Raw genomic sequence first — 13,079 nt, forward strand, 5'->3', positions numbered from 1 at the left:
GAGGGTGCCAAACTTTAACCACTAGGCCACCAGGGCTGGCTCGCTCTTTTGTTCTTAGAAGATGCTTTACCATTTTGTCTCTCAGAACCTAAAGAATTAAAGAACAATGCTGTTATGCGATGGGACCTGAGTATGAGAAGCCTGGAGGGAATTCATTTTTCCGGAACTGGACTTCTTATCCTCTGGCAAAACAAAATTAAAACATGATAAATACATAGCTGCCACTGTGCCTTAGAAATAAAAATTTCCAAAGTCTTTCAAATTTTAGACTGCAAACCGATATGCTGCCTGAGGTGTTTTTCTTAAATGGTTGCCTGAGTGTTCCTAAACCAACTCTTCTTTTCAATGCTCTATCAAATTACTGAGCTGTCTGCTGAGATTAAGCAAGGTGATAATTGTACCTAAACCATAAATACATTTCAATTTAAAGTTTTGACTCTTTGTTTCTTTAGAAGTAATATTAAATGAAGGCGTTAATGTAAGTTTTCCTGGTGGGTTATAAACTTGAGTTAAATATATCTAAATTAGATAAATTCCAGTCATTAGATGTTTATTGAGCATCTTGAATGAGTAAGATATACGAGCATCTGGCAAAAAATAAAACTAAATATGACATGGTCTTAGGTCTTAAGGAGCTTACAATTAAGAAACATACAAGTAAACGTTTAATTAGCAGTCAAAACAAGTGAGAAGATATGCACTGATTGGTATGCACTTGAAGAGTCCTTTCAAGCATATTCCAAGTAATTTCTCTGAAGGTTCTAGGCATAATAAAGCAAAACAAGAAACCCAACTTAATTATCTAAACCAGCTTGTTTGATGATGACTGCATCATATTAAATTGCTACTTTACTGAATGACAATTATGATAGCTAGAAAAATCTAATAAAATAATTTGTAAGGCTATTGGTACAATTAACCCTTTTCCCTTTCATACCATTCAATCTCACTTCAAATACTTAAGTGTTTACTACAGTTAAGGCACCATGCCATGGGCTATAGAGAATAAAAAGAGCCTTTAACACTGGTCTGTCTTGGAAACACACTGTCTGCCTAGTTGGCCTGACAGGGTTTCTTCATATAACCTAACTACAAGAATTACAGAATTGCAAAGGAGGAAGAACCAACTTGCAGTTAGAGTAGTTAGGCAGGGATGGTACAGGGAGAAGATGGAAGGATTGATAGAGTTTTGATGGGAGGGGGGTTGGACATTTCAGATGACAGAATGGCAATAATTTAGGGGCAAAGGCAAAAGGCACAGAGCAATTTTAGTGTAAAGTAATGATCTAGTTATGCTAGAATAAAGGGTTCCTTCCTGCAATCATGAGAGAAAAGGCTAGAGTGACAAGTTGAGGCCATATTATGAAAGCTTTGAACACAGGCTATGGCGTTTGTACTTTATCTTATAAGCACAAGAGTTTCATGGAGAGCTTTTAAGCAAGCAAGTGGTGTTATCAAAGCATCAGTTTAATAAGATGATTCTTGGAGTGAAGCACAAATCATCTTGAAGGGAGAAGAGCCTGAAGGCAGAATGCTCAGGTAAGAGGCCATGGCATGAGTCTGGATGGGAATCGGTAAGGACCAGAATCAGATGGGAGTTACGAATGAAGGACAGACTAAATCTCTATGTGCTTCTTTTTTTAAATGGAGCATTTAGCCTATCGCTATAAATGAATAGTATGATAAAAATTCCAAAGCTAAATTTATTGATAATGTTCATTGTCAGTGAGCAAACATTAATGGAATGATTATTAAAGTGCCCTATAGAAGACAGTGCCACAAATTCTTTATCTGCTTGACGTTGTTATGAGTATAATCTGAGTTTTACTCAGATTCCCTACATAATTTTCCAAGTGAGACGTTCCATTGAGAGTTTGGTCCTAGGAAAACTTGGCGTACTTTTGAGAAAGCAGTGTATTTTCTTCCTTCTCGTAATAAGAGGATGAAGCTCAAGCAATTGTCCCTGAATGCCGACAGGCTCCGCACCAGGCTTTCGGCTTAACCACTGCAGCTGTGTTGACTTTAGACCACAATCTGTGTTTTTCCCTTTGTCGTTAACTCTCCTCCCCTCGCTCATCATTACTCTTCGCTAATCTTACCGTCTTGGTTTCTCCTTTCCCCTCTATATGGTTTTTAAAAGAGGCAAAGGATAAGTACATTTAATGGGCCAATAGCTCTCCCTCCTATGTCTCCTGCCTCAGTTTCTTCCCTGCGCTCCTCCATGGCATTTCTACAGCTTGCTTGTGTTTTGTCCCATCCTCCACACAGATGGCCCCATCTAGCATCTCTCTTATGTCCAACCTCTAATCTTATTCAAATGTGATCTTGGAACCAACATCAGTAGCATCACCTGGTAACTTTTCAGAAATGCGAATTCTCAGGCCTCACCCCAGAGTACTGAACAGAAACTCTGAAGGTAAGGCCCAGCAATCCGTGTTTTAGCAATCCCTCCAGGTGGTTCTGACACATGTTGAAGGTTGAGAACCACTGATCTAGACAATGACTGTACTCTCTTCTGTCTCCCCCTCTGGGTTCTCTAGCTCATGGTATCTCTCATCCACTCAGCATGTTTGCTCTGTTATCCTGGCAAATCCTTTGTACACTTTTTATAGGAATTATAAATTCTTAAAGGAGCTTATTGGATTGGTGTAGCTAATTATTACTCCCGCCACCTCACGGTCACTGGCTGGTCCATGCTCGAACCACACTTGGACTGCCTGACAACCCCTGGTCCTGTCAGTGGCTAGCTCTACTAACAAATAGACTAACACTTCTCTTTTCTTGAGAAGAGTACAGCACATAAACCAGAAGGAGGCCTGCTCCTGTCCAATAAATTAATCTTTAATTAAGTAGATGAGTGCAGTATTACTCCAGCAGACTACTCAGGATTTTCTCAGTTGGATAACTTGGATTTCAGAGTCCTTTTAGGAAAGACAAGAAGCAACAATTATTGCTTGACATCATTGGAAACAGTGAGAAGGGAAGCAGTCTACCTGTTCTGATATTTGGGGATGGTTCAAATGAGGGTTCAGATTAAAGATCCTATTATAAGTGAAGTAGACAAGGACCCAATTCATAAGTTATAGAGACGCCATCCAATCTATACCCTTAAAGGAAATTTATTGCTAGATATTTGCATTAGTGTGTAAAGATATTATCCCTTCTCCTCCTTTTTTAAGTTTTTTAAGAAGCACTTTATAAGTTTAAATGTAGTGACAACTTCAAAAATTGGGTTAAAACCTTCAAGTTGCTTTGCTAGGGGCAAGAAGTAGCAGGGAGGGATTGAGTTTCAGTGGAAAGCTCTTATTAAATTGAGGCAGAAAACAGATGCGGGTTCTTGAAGTTCTGCATGGTGGCCAATTAAAGAAACAGATGAGTGTTCTTGCAAAATAGATTTGAGTTCCTAAGATTATTTTATAATAATTTGAAAGATGTTGGTAATCCATTCAGCTAATAACTGGGTCAAAGGCTGTCTTGTTCTACAGTTGATTTGGAAAAAAAGAAACAAAACAGAACAAATATTTATGAGGCATTAATATGGCACTCAGTTCCTACCAGGAGCTTTTTATCTACTTGAAGAGTCAAGGTTAACTTATCTGAGGCAATACCAAAAGTTCAAGATAATAGGGGTTGAGTGCTAAATTACGTTATCCTTGACGTACTTCTCTTTGTACTCTCTTGGAAATCTCGTCTCTCATGACTTTATCTAATAACTATGTAGGTCGGTGTTTCTCAGTCTTGAGTAATGTAGGCATGGACTGCTGCAAAAATTTCTTACAGTCCCTCAGTATGGACTGAAAGTATTTTTATTATTATTTTACCAAAACATAGATCCATCTAAAAATATGTACAAGCCACTTAACCTTATGATTCTTAAACCAACTATAAAAAACAAATTTACAAATTAAATATGGAAAAGCTATATAGCCAATAGAATTTAAATTAATTTAGTGGCATAGATAATGTTTTATTGAAGCAAAAATCACCACTCAAAGCCAGAGCATGCTTCTGCTCGCTAAGCTGCAGCTTCCTTTATGTTCAATAGGCCTGGCTCACTATGAGTCACGTGAGGACTCAGCACTCACCACGTCTTTATTCAAACTACTGTGAAAGTATCCTTTATACACTTCTTGTGGGATTTTTTTTTTTTTTGGCCTGTGATTTGTACAAACATTTTGTGTGTATTAATTGTTTGTGATACTTTCTCACAATTTGGCAACAATTAATATAGTACTATGGATAGTCAACTTGATTGAAATACAAATGAAAAAGGTGGGAGCCCAAATCTTGGGCAATATTTGATATAACATATATCAATCTAAGGTAGCCACTCAGATGGTCCCCAATCTTCTTCTGTTACCTTTTAAAGATTGTCATAGATATGAAGACATGAAATCCTCAATAAGAGATATAAGAGTCGTCAGTAAAAACTGAGGGCAGCTGTGGTGGACACAGCTGGGCCTCCCAGATCCCCTATGAGGAAGCATGTAGTGCCCCAGCTACCGGCCTCCAGCTCTCAGTTCCTTCAGGGTTTGCTAAGCTGCAAAGAACTGCCTGGCCCAAGGGCTTGTCCTTCCGCAGGTGCCCCCCTTCAGGGACTGATGCAAACAGCAGCATTAAAACCCGGCTATTTCCCCTGAACAGGGACAACTCTGATGGGCCACGTATGTTCCAGACTTCCTTGTGGATTTGGCTGAGGGTGTGTTGGCCTGCATTGCAGTTCCATTTTGCCCTCCCAATCCTGCTTTCCCCCTCTCTCTCATTAGATATGATCCCTAATAAATACCTTGCAGGCCAAACTCCATCTTGGTGTCTGCTTCTGGAGAATCCAGCCAACAAGAGGTTCCAAGAATCCCTCCGAGGACCCCCCAAGGAGTAAGAATGGCTCCTCGGTAGCCCTGATTCTTCTTGCAAAAAGCTTCTAGTCTGAAAGATCAGCTTCCAGTTGTATATTCCCATCAGCATTTCAAATTCAACCAGTCCAAAGCTGATGGATAACCGATCTCTTGGGCTTGTGCATCAAAACAACTTGTGGGCTTTTCCCCTGTTTTATAACTTATTTAGTGGTGCTACCATCATATTCCTACAGGATCAAAACTTGGGAGGTAATTTTAATGCGTCACACATCTTACTCTGTATATTCAATCTGTTATTCATGCTTCTTAACATGGGAAGGACTTTACTCATTTCTCCAGAGCTTTACTTCCCTCTAAACAAGGGATGCTGCTGAAATTATAATGGAGAGCTTCACTTTGCTCTTAGAACATTTACTCTCTTTAATAATTTTGAGTTTCCCTTCCCTTCGATTCCATAGACTTTAAAAGGCAAAAAATATTTTTTTTCTCATAAAGGACACACACACAAATCCAACCCACAATCATCTACTTATTTGGAAGCACAATATGTCGGCTCACATATTAAATAAAAGAATGATGCTTGGAGAGGATGGCAGCAATGCCAAAGGCTTCACTATTCCCTCTGCGGTTCAGACTAGTGTAGCACAGTCATTAAAACTAAACACTTATTTTGTCCCAGTTTAAGATAAAATACATTCAATTTTCTTTTCCTCTTTATCTTTTACATTGGACTAACAAGTAAAGAAAACCAAGTCTTGATAAATGCCAAAGTAATAATTTTATAGTATAGTGACTAAAACGTGTGGATGTTATTATGCGGTTTAGAAGTCTATGAAAACATACATATTTTTTAAAGCAGTCAACTCACTGAAAGATACTGATGTTTAAAACTGAAAGTTGTGTTGTCAGCTGAAAATGAGAAACTGAGATGTTTGTGAAGGAGAAATTGTCAGGAAAGCAATAGAACATTTCCTGCCCGTGGGTGCAGTCTTGAGGGTTTGTGACGGCCATGATGAATCCAACGACCATCACCACAGCACCAATGGGAAGCATGACACAGGACATAATCTTATCTGAGTGGGTCCTTGGTTCTTCAGACAGTTTCAGATAACATGCTGATGGAATGATAAAAATTAAAGGAGCCGCGCAGAGGACACCCTGCGTGTTGAAAACAAGAAATGAGACAATGTTACCAGATGGAGCATTCCTGGGGTAGTTTTTTACAAACATTTACAAAATATATTTGTCATTGCATATGTTAAAAGTTTGATAGGTTCAGCTGAATCAAATGAAAGAAAGAAAAATAATTCCAAGAAAGACTGAGGAATAAGTTTTTCCTTTTCTGGTGGAATATTTACAAAGGAGAAGAGTAAAATAATATAACAGTATATCAGACTTAAGAAAAAATGATCAGAAAATAATATAGAAAATAAACAAACTCTTGAAATTTCCCATATTTTCAGTTGCATCATATTTCCTTGTACTGTTCATTACAGATTACTGTGTATTTACTATGCCGTTCAAATCGGAGAGGTCTATTTGTGATTTGTGTACTGGAAGGGACTTTTAGGAGGTGTTTAGGGCATATTGTCTTTCCTGTTCACCTGAGTTTGTATGAACATAGGTGCCTGTCTATATGAGAAACGAAAATGATAACCTCAAGGGCACTTAACATGAAATAGCATTTCTAAATCTTCTTTCAAGTAAAACTAAACACACTAATTACCTTAGAAAATTGACAGCAGAACTTAATGACTATGACTCATTCACCCTCCCCCACATTAGCTTACAGCTAAGTCCAACCTGAGGGGGAACGTCACACTGAACATTATGGAAAGTAGTGTTGTCTATCATAACAATACCGAGAGTTATTGACTTCAAAGGCAAAGAGACTTTCCCCTTGAGGAGGCCAAATTTGCTCTAGAAACTTTGCAAATGAAATCATGATAAAATTTAATGCGTTTTAGGTAATATAATTTTCTAATTATATTAAATGTTCATTATATTTTAAATAAAATACAACACATATTATTAATAAAATGTATTAAATATAACTGCATGAAAACAATAGTCTCTTAAACCATAAAACACAAGTTTTTTAACACAGACATTCAATAGTAAATGTGATATTGGTTTAGAATTAAAAGCAAGTTTTCCATAAAATACATGTTTGCGATATTTGAAAAAGTTATTATTATGGAAATGTGTAAATATACAGAAAAGTAGGAAGAAGAGTATAATGAAACCCTACACACCTATCACCTATGGTTTGAAAGCTTTTTGCTATTATTTTGATAGATTTTGCCCAGGGAAAATTATAGATAACTGATTTTGAAGTTGGATGATGTAAAAGAACAGATTATGCCCTAAAAATAGTTTAAAGAGAAATATTTTCTCAATATCGCCATATAATAAAATTACTGTGTTTTATACTAAGTACCATCCTCATACCAGGTATATTACAACTATGATTCCAAAAATATAACTTTTTTATTTTTTACAAAAATAGCAAAAGTCCAGAGAAATGTCAATTAAGGAGGACACATTAAGAAATCAGACTTGCCAGGCAGCATCTAAAAATTTGGGGAAGAACAGGAGGGACCACAATTCATGGAAAATATTTCTATAGTCAGAGATATAAGAATGAGAAAATTCTAAGAGGTACTAAATTTTATTCTATTTTAAAATATACAGACAATATAATTTTACCATTCATAGCACCTGAATATAAATGAATACCTACAAAGGTACACAGTGCATAAAAGATTAGTTTTCACATGGCTGGAATTGAATTATGGATTCCTTAGACTCCCTCATGATACTTGAAACTGGCAATGTTTTTTAAGTTATGGAAAATATTGTAGAACTCAATATGTGTTTATAATAATTATTGCCCTTTGATTTCTTTGAAATAATTTTTGAAAACAATAAAAAGGTAATTAAAATACAAATATATATATGTACTGTGTGTGTGTGTGTGTGTGTGTGTGTGTGTGGAGAGAGAGAGACTCTTCTCTTTATAGGAACAAACATGTGATGTGAATTCATCTGGAATTGCAGAGTGTGAAAATGCTATCAGGATGAGACTGCCACCAGCTACTGCTTAGAAGCTGTCATCAGTCAGCATTTTGGGACTCTTCCAAACCTAACTCCCTGGGCAGTGCAAAGCAATGGGAGTTCTGTTTATGCTATAATTCTTCAGAGTTGAGAAAGTAGCAATTAGTGGGAAAACTATATAGCTGATGTTGGTACTGGAAGGGGTCCAGTTGGGCGTCTTATCTAGATAGCACTTACTTTCCTAATATTGGAAAGCTCATTCTTGCTAGAGGTTGTTGCTAGGACCCAAGACCATCAGTAAAATGATAGTGCAGTTCCATCTGCTCTATTCCCTATAAATTGGTCTGGCTTACTTGACCTACTTAGTATAGCCTTGCTTGAGAATATGCCACTGGCTTTGAAATAATTTTGAAATTGCTTGACAGGACGTAAATACCATAACTGTTTATTGAAGAGACAATAAAATACAGTCTTATTTATAAGGGCAGAACAGCACTACCCTTTGATGATAACACTATGGATGCCAGGGCATTTTGCAGTTGGCTGTAGGGAAATAACAGAAGATGTTAAAGATTTTTACTGGCAATACAGATTGGAAAAGTACCTGAAGTCTCCTACCTCAATAGAAACCTCTCAAATGATGCAAGGAAGCTGCAAACTAAGTTAAAAAAATGCTTATACAACTTTTAAATTTCTACTTTGTGATCAAGTTGAACTCACGATATGTATTCCTATACCTTCAAAAGAAAATCTGTCTAGCTCAAAAGGTCTTTGGTAGCTTAGACTACGGCTTGCTCGCCCTGATGACTGTATCTCTGTATCTTGCTCTCGCTGGGTAATTGGCTTGCTTTCTTCCTTCCACTCTAAGCTGCACACAATGCTTGCTGGGCTGGTTACTCCGGCCACAGGCACCAGCTGCTTCATCTTTTCTGTTTGTACTGCTGCAAGTAGAAACCCACAGGGCCCAATTACTGCAGATGCCTCTTCTCTCTAATAGCAGCATCAGTGCCAAGATGCTGGATTCTTATCACCAAGAATGGGACTTATATTTATTTTATTTGCTTCTAAAACGAATCCTTTAAAATTAAGGGTGCATTTGCTTTGGAAAAATATGTCATTGTTGTCTATGCCATGAAAACAATGAAATAAAAGGGACGCTAAGATCTAAATGGGGTTTTGCTTTTTATTAAATAACTAATATACCTGCAAATAATTTATCCTATAGTATTTATAGGATAAATTATAATAGTTAATAGTTATAATAAGTAACAGCGTTTCCCTAACTTTGCAAGTTGAAGGTCTGATTCTATTACACATCTCATCTATGAATATCATTATTCTACTAGTGATGATTCAGAAGCCACAAAAGAAAAGAATTCCTCAAGTACTACAATTATTAGCTAAGACAAAATCTATTAGCTAAAAATTATTAATTATATGAAAAACTTTTAGTTCCATTTTATTTCATCTCCTGATATTTATTTTAACCCATTATTAAAGTCTATCCTTATATATTACAGGTTACTCTTAACCTTACTTACAGGTAAACTCAATGCATAGATTTTTTTTAACTTAAAAAATGGATAGAGAAGTGAACATAATTATTTTACATAATTTAAAGCCTTATATTTAGGAAACCTCAGACTAGCATAACAATTAAAAATATGGGCTATAGGGTCCAAAATCCTGTGTTCAAATCTTGATTCTGCCACTTACAACTAGTGTGACCTATTTAATCATTCTGTTTAATCACTCTGTGCCTCGGTTTCTTCATCTGTAAAATTAATACAGATTAAGGAAGATAATGCATGCAAAACACTTGGCATAGAGCAAATGCTCAACACACGTTGGCTCACACTGTTGGTCTGACAGCATGCCTTACTTCTAATGTGTTGCGTGATCCAGCCTGGATTAGTTACTGACAGAAAAAATGCTTCATCTGGCTCCATTAAACATGACAAATGCCCGCAGGAAAGAGAGTTGAGTAAAGACCTGAATATGTTATTGTGCACACCAAAAGACTTTTGTTGACTTGAAAAACATACGCTCAGGTGGTCTGAAAGAGAATGGGGATCCTAGATATTATTAATTTCTACAAAGTGTTTTAAAACTAGTGAAATTGTCTTGGTTTATTAGATCATAGATAATTTAGCACTCTTCCTTAATTGTTTTTTAATGAATGTCTATATCATCAGGTTTTAAAAAATCTAAGGATCCAGAATCATGTTTTAAATTTTAAAAAATACTCCTTATACAGCCAGCTCAGATCTTGTTTCTATAACAGATATTCACCAAATATTCTTCTCTGATTACAATACCAGAATTCTGTCTTAATTACAAAAAATTTTTAACATAAATACAATAGGGAATATTTAATGTGATTATGTGCTTACAATTTTGTTGTGCAAGTGTCAGGGAGAGTAGCAACTAACAGAAAGTAATGGTCAAATTTACAAAAATATATCATCCCTAAAAAATAAGCAATACGTGTGTGCTTGGTTAACTTAAAGGGAACAAAAAATTCTTAGGCTATCAAGATGTGGTGAGTGGTCAGGCAGTTGATAAACATATTTTCTCTCATATCAATGTCCTACATATTAAAAAAAACCCAAACATGTGAACTCAAATGAGACATTTCATAAAATAAGAAATAACAGAGTTGGGAATCATGTTGATCATCTCCTCAGCATAGTTGAAGGATTACTACTACTGTCACCAACAACAATTTTTTGCCACACCTAATTTCCTGGTGCTACGCTAAAGAACGTCTTTTACGTCCAGGAACATTTGTAGAAAGAGTTCCTGAACTGTAGTCCCAAGGGGCAAATGCCCATGCAGCAATTTAAGCACTGTGTTCTTAGCACTATACTAGATACCATGGAGGATGGAGAAGGCAGCTAAATTCATTCTTGGCTTCAAAGAGCTTATAGTTTGGTGGAGAAGGCAAGCTTATGGACAGTACAAACAGTATGTGACATGAGATAGTGCCTTAAGGTAGCAGTCATCCATTTATACAAATCAAGATTGGAACATGAAATGATTTTGAGTGGACCCATTAGCCTTTGGCCTATGCAAAATTGAGAAGTAGGTAGAGAGTCCTTTGCTATTTATCCACCTCTCCTATGAACTCTCTTTCCATTGCTGGTGGAATAGATGATTTCACAGTCCTCTGTGTTTTTGGGAAGCTGCCTACTCCCTACTTTCCATTTACTCTCCTATAAGAAAATCCCCAATAGTATGTTCTTGACTGAATATCCCACTGCCTTTGTCTGGAACTTCAAATCCAAATGGTGTCTGGAGGAAATAGTGACTTGGGCACTGACAATAATACCTTCACCTATCCATCAACTCTCAATGGAATGAGTAAATGATGACTTGGGATCCCATTCATAAAAGTCTGCCCTCCCCATGGTGCACGACTAATAAATGCTAAGAGGTGTGATCCTGAATAGAAATTCCATAAGGATTGTAGAAGAGGAACATGAATGATCCTGGAGTGGTAGATCCACTTCTATTTGTCTCACTAAATGGCATCATTATTCTAGTTCCACAAAGTATAACCAAGGCATCATTCTTGACATGTCCCTCTATCCCTCTGTCCTCCCAATTGAATCTGTCCACCAAATCCTTTCAAATCTTTTCTCAAAAATGTCTTTTGGGAGCCCATCTACTTCCCTTTCTCTTCTTCATCGTTTATATAGCAGCTGAACTTTTATGTTTATTTGTGAGATTGTAAGCTCTAAGAAAGCATGCATCCTTCCTGATTTCCTCCCATCATTGTATCTCTATTGTATGGCACTTAGAAATTACCCAATATATATCTGATCAATGAATAAATGAGTTAGAAGTTGCACTAGAACTTAAATCTTCGTAAGATTTGGACAGAAATGAAAGGAAAATAATAATTATAGGGAAGGGTAAACAGATAAGCCAAAGGATAGAAGGAGGAATTAATATGGCTTACTCACAGGCCGAAAATAAGACTGTCTAGAGCTGAGGGTAGATTTTGGGAAGTAAATGGTAAATAACTTTCCATAGGAAGCATGGGGTCAGATTATAGAGGCAACAGAGTTCATGCGTGCTCTGGTTGGAAAGTGAAAGTTTTTAAACATGATAGTAGAATATTGGAAGCTGAACTTAAATATGTGCTAGTTGAAGCAAAAAGCTAGTATGAATTCAGATGTGATTAACTCAGATGAGGACCTATATTTGGGACATAGTAGAAGAGATTCCAAAGGAAAGGTCTAGAGAGAGAAAAAAATATTTTAAGGAAAAAGAACTTGGGCCATGGTTCTTCATTTACATATTTTTAATGAATCCCTCTAGACCTATTTTCACTCAGCCAAGGACATTCTAGATCCATTTAATTTATAGTTATTTTTAGGAATATCTATGTATTATAGAAAATAAAATATGTGCAAGTGCTCTAAACCAGGGTTTCTCAATCTCAGCACTATTGACATTTTGGATTGGATAATTCTTTGTTGGGGGCTGTCCTGTCCATTTTGGGATGTTCAGCAGCATCCTTGGCCTCCATCCATTAGATACCAGTAGCACCCACCTACCCAGTTGTGACAACCGAAAATATCTCTAGACGTTGCTAAATGCCCCCTGGGGGAGGAGAGGCAAAATTTCCCCCAATGAAAAACCACTGCTTAAAGTATATAGTCCTAGAAAATACACAATATCATCATTATGAATATTTACTCTAATATAACAAGCACATTTTCATTTCACTTCAGACAATGACACCTTTGTTAAAGAAAATACACCTCATGTGAAATATAAACGTTATCTTTTAAAGGGATTTTTAGAGTGGAAGGAGTAAACCTTTAAATGTACTTACATTGAGTTCTAAAACTATTCCAAGGCAATCAATCAGCAATGACACAAGTGTGGCAACAGTAATGATAACCACTGTTACAATAATGTGGAAAACTGATGAAAGAGTCCCGCCAAAAAACACATTAGCAATTACCTGCCAAATAAACATATTAGTTAGAGAGGGATTCTTAGAGGCATGCAGGACTTATTAAGAGAGTATTTCATATTATAGCACTTAGGGCTGTATAAAATACTACCGATATGGCAATCAGTCAACTCTTATGTCACTATGAATGCTCTATCTTTTCCAAAGTACTTACACATAGACACACACACATATCA

General features: G+C 36.6%; 1 protein-coding gene across 2 annotated transcripts in view; it reads right to left on the minus strand.

Moving 5' to 3' along the window:
* Positions 1-5,655: 5,655 nt before the first annotated feature.
* The window catches only part of SLC38A11 (solute carrier family 38 member 11), a 56,160-nt gene continuing 48,736 nt past the window's right edge, over positions 5,656-13,079 (minus strand). For both annotated transcript variants that reach the window (XM_014786028.2, XM_087434945.1), the window contains 2 exons: positions 12,760-12,891; positions 5,656-6,014 (listed from right to left, as the gene is read on the minus strand). In XM_014786028.2, coding sequence (XP_014641514.2) covers positions 5,721-6,014; positions 12,760-12,891 — 426 coding nt within the window. In that variant the 3' untranslated portion in view covers positions 5,656-5,720. The remainder of the gene's footprint in view (positions 6,015-12,759; positions 12,892-13,079) is intronic.

This window comes from Ceratotherium simum, chromosome 9 (assembly GCF_057802395.1).
Source record: "Ceratotherium simum simum isolate JZ-2026a chromosome 9, ASM5780239v1, whole genome shotgun sequence".
Taxonomy (NCBI): Eukaryota; Metazoa; Chordata; class Mammalia; order Perissodactyla; family Rhinocerotidae; genus Ceratotherium; species Ceratotherium simum.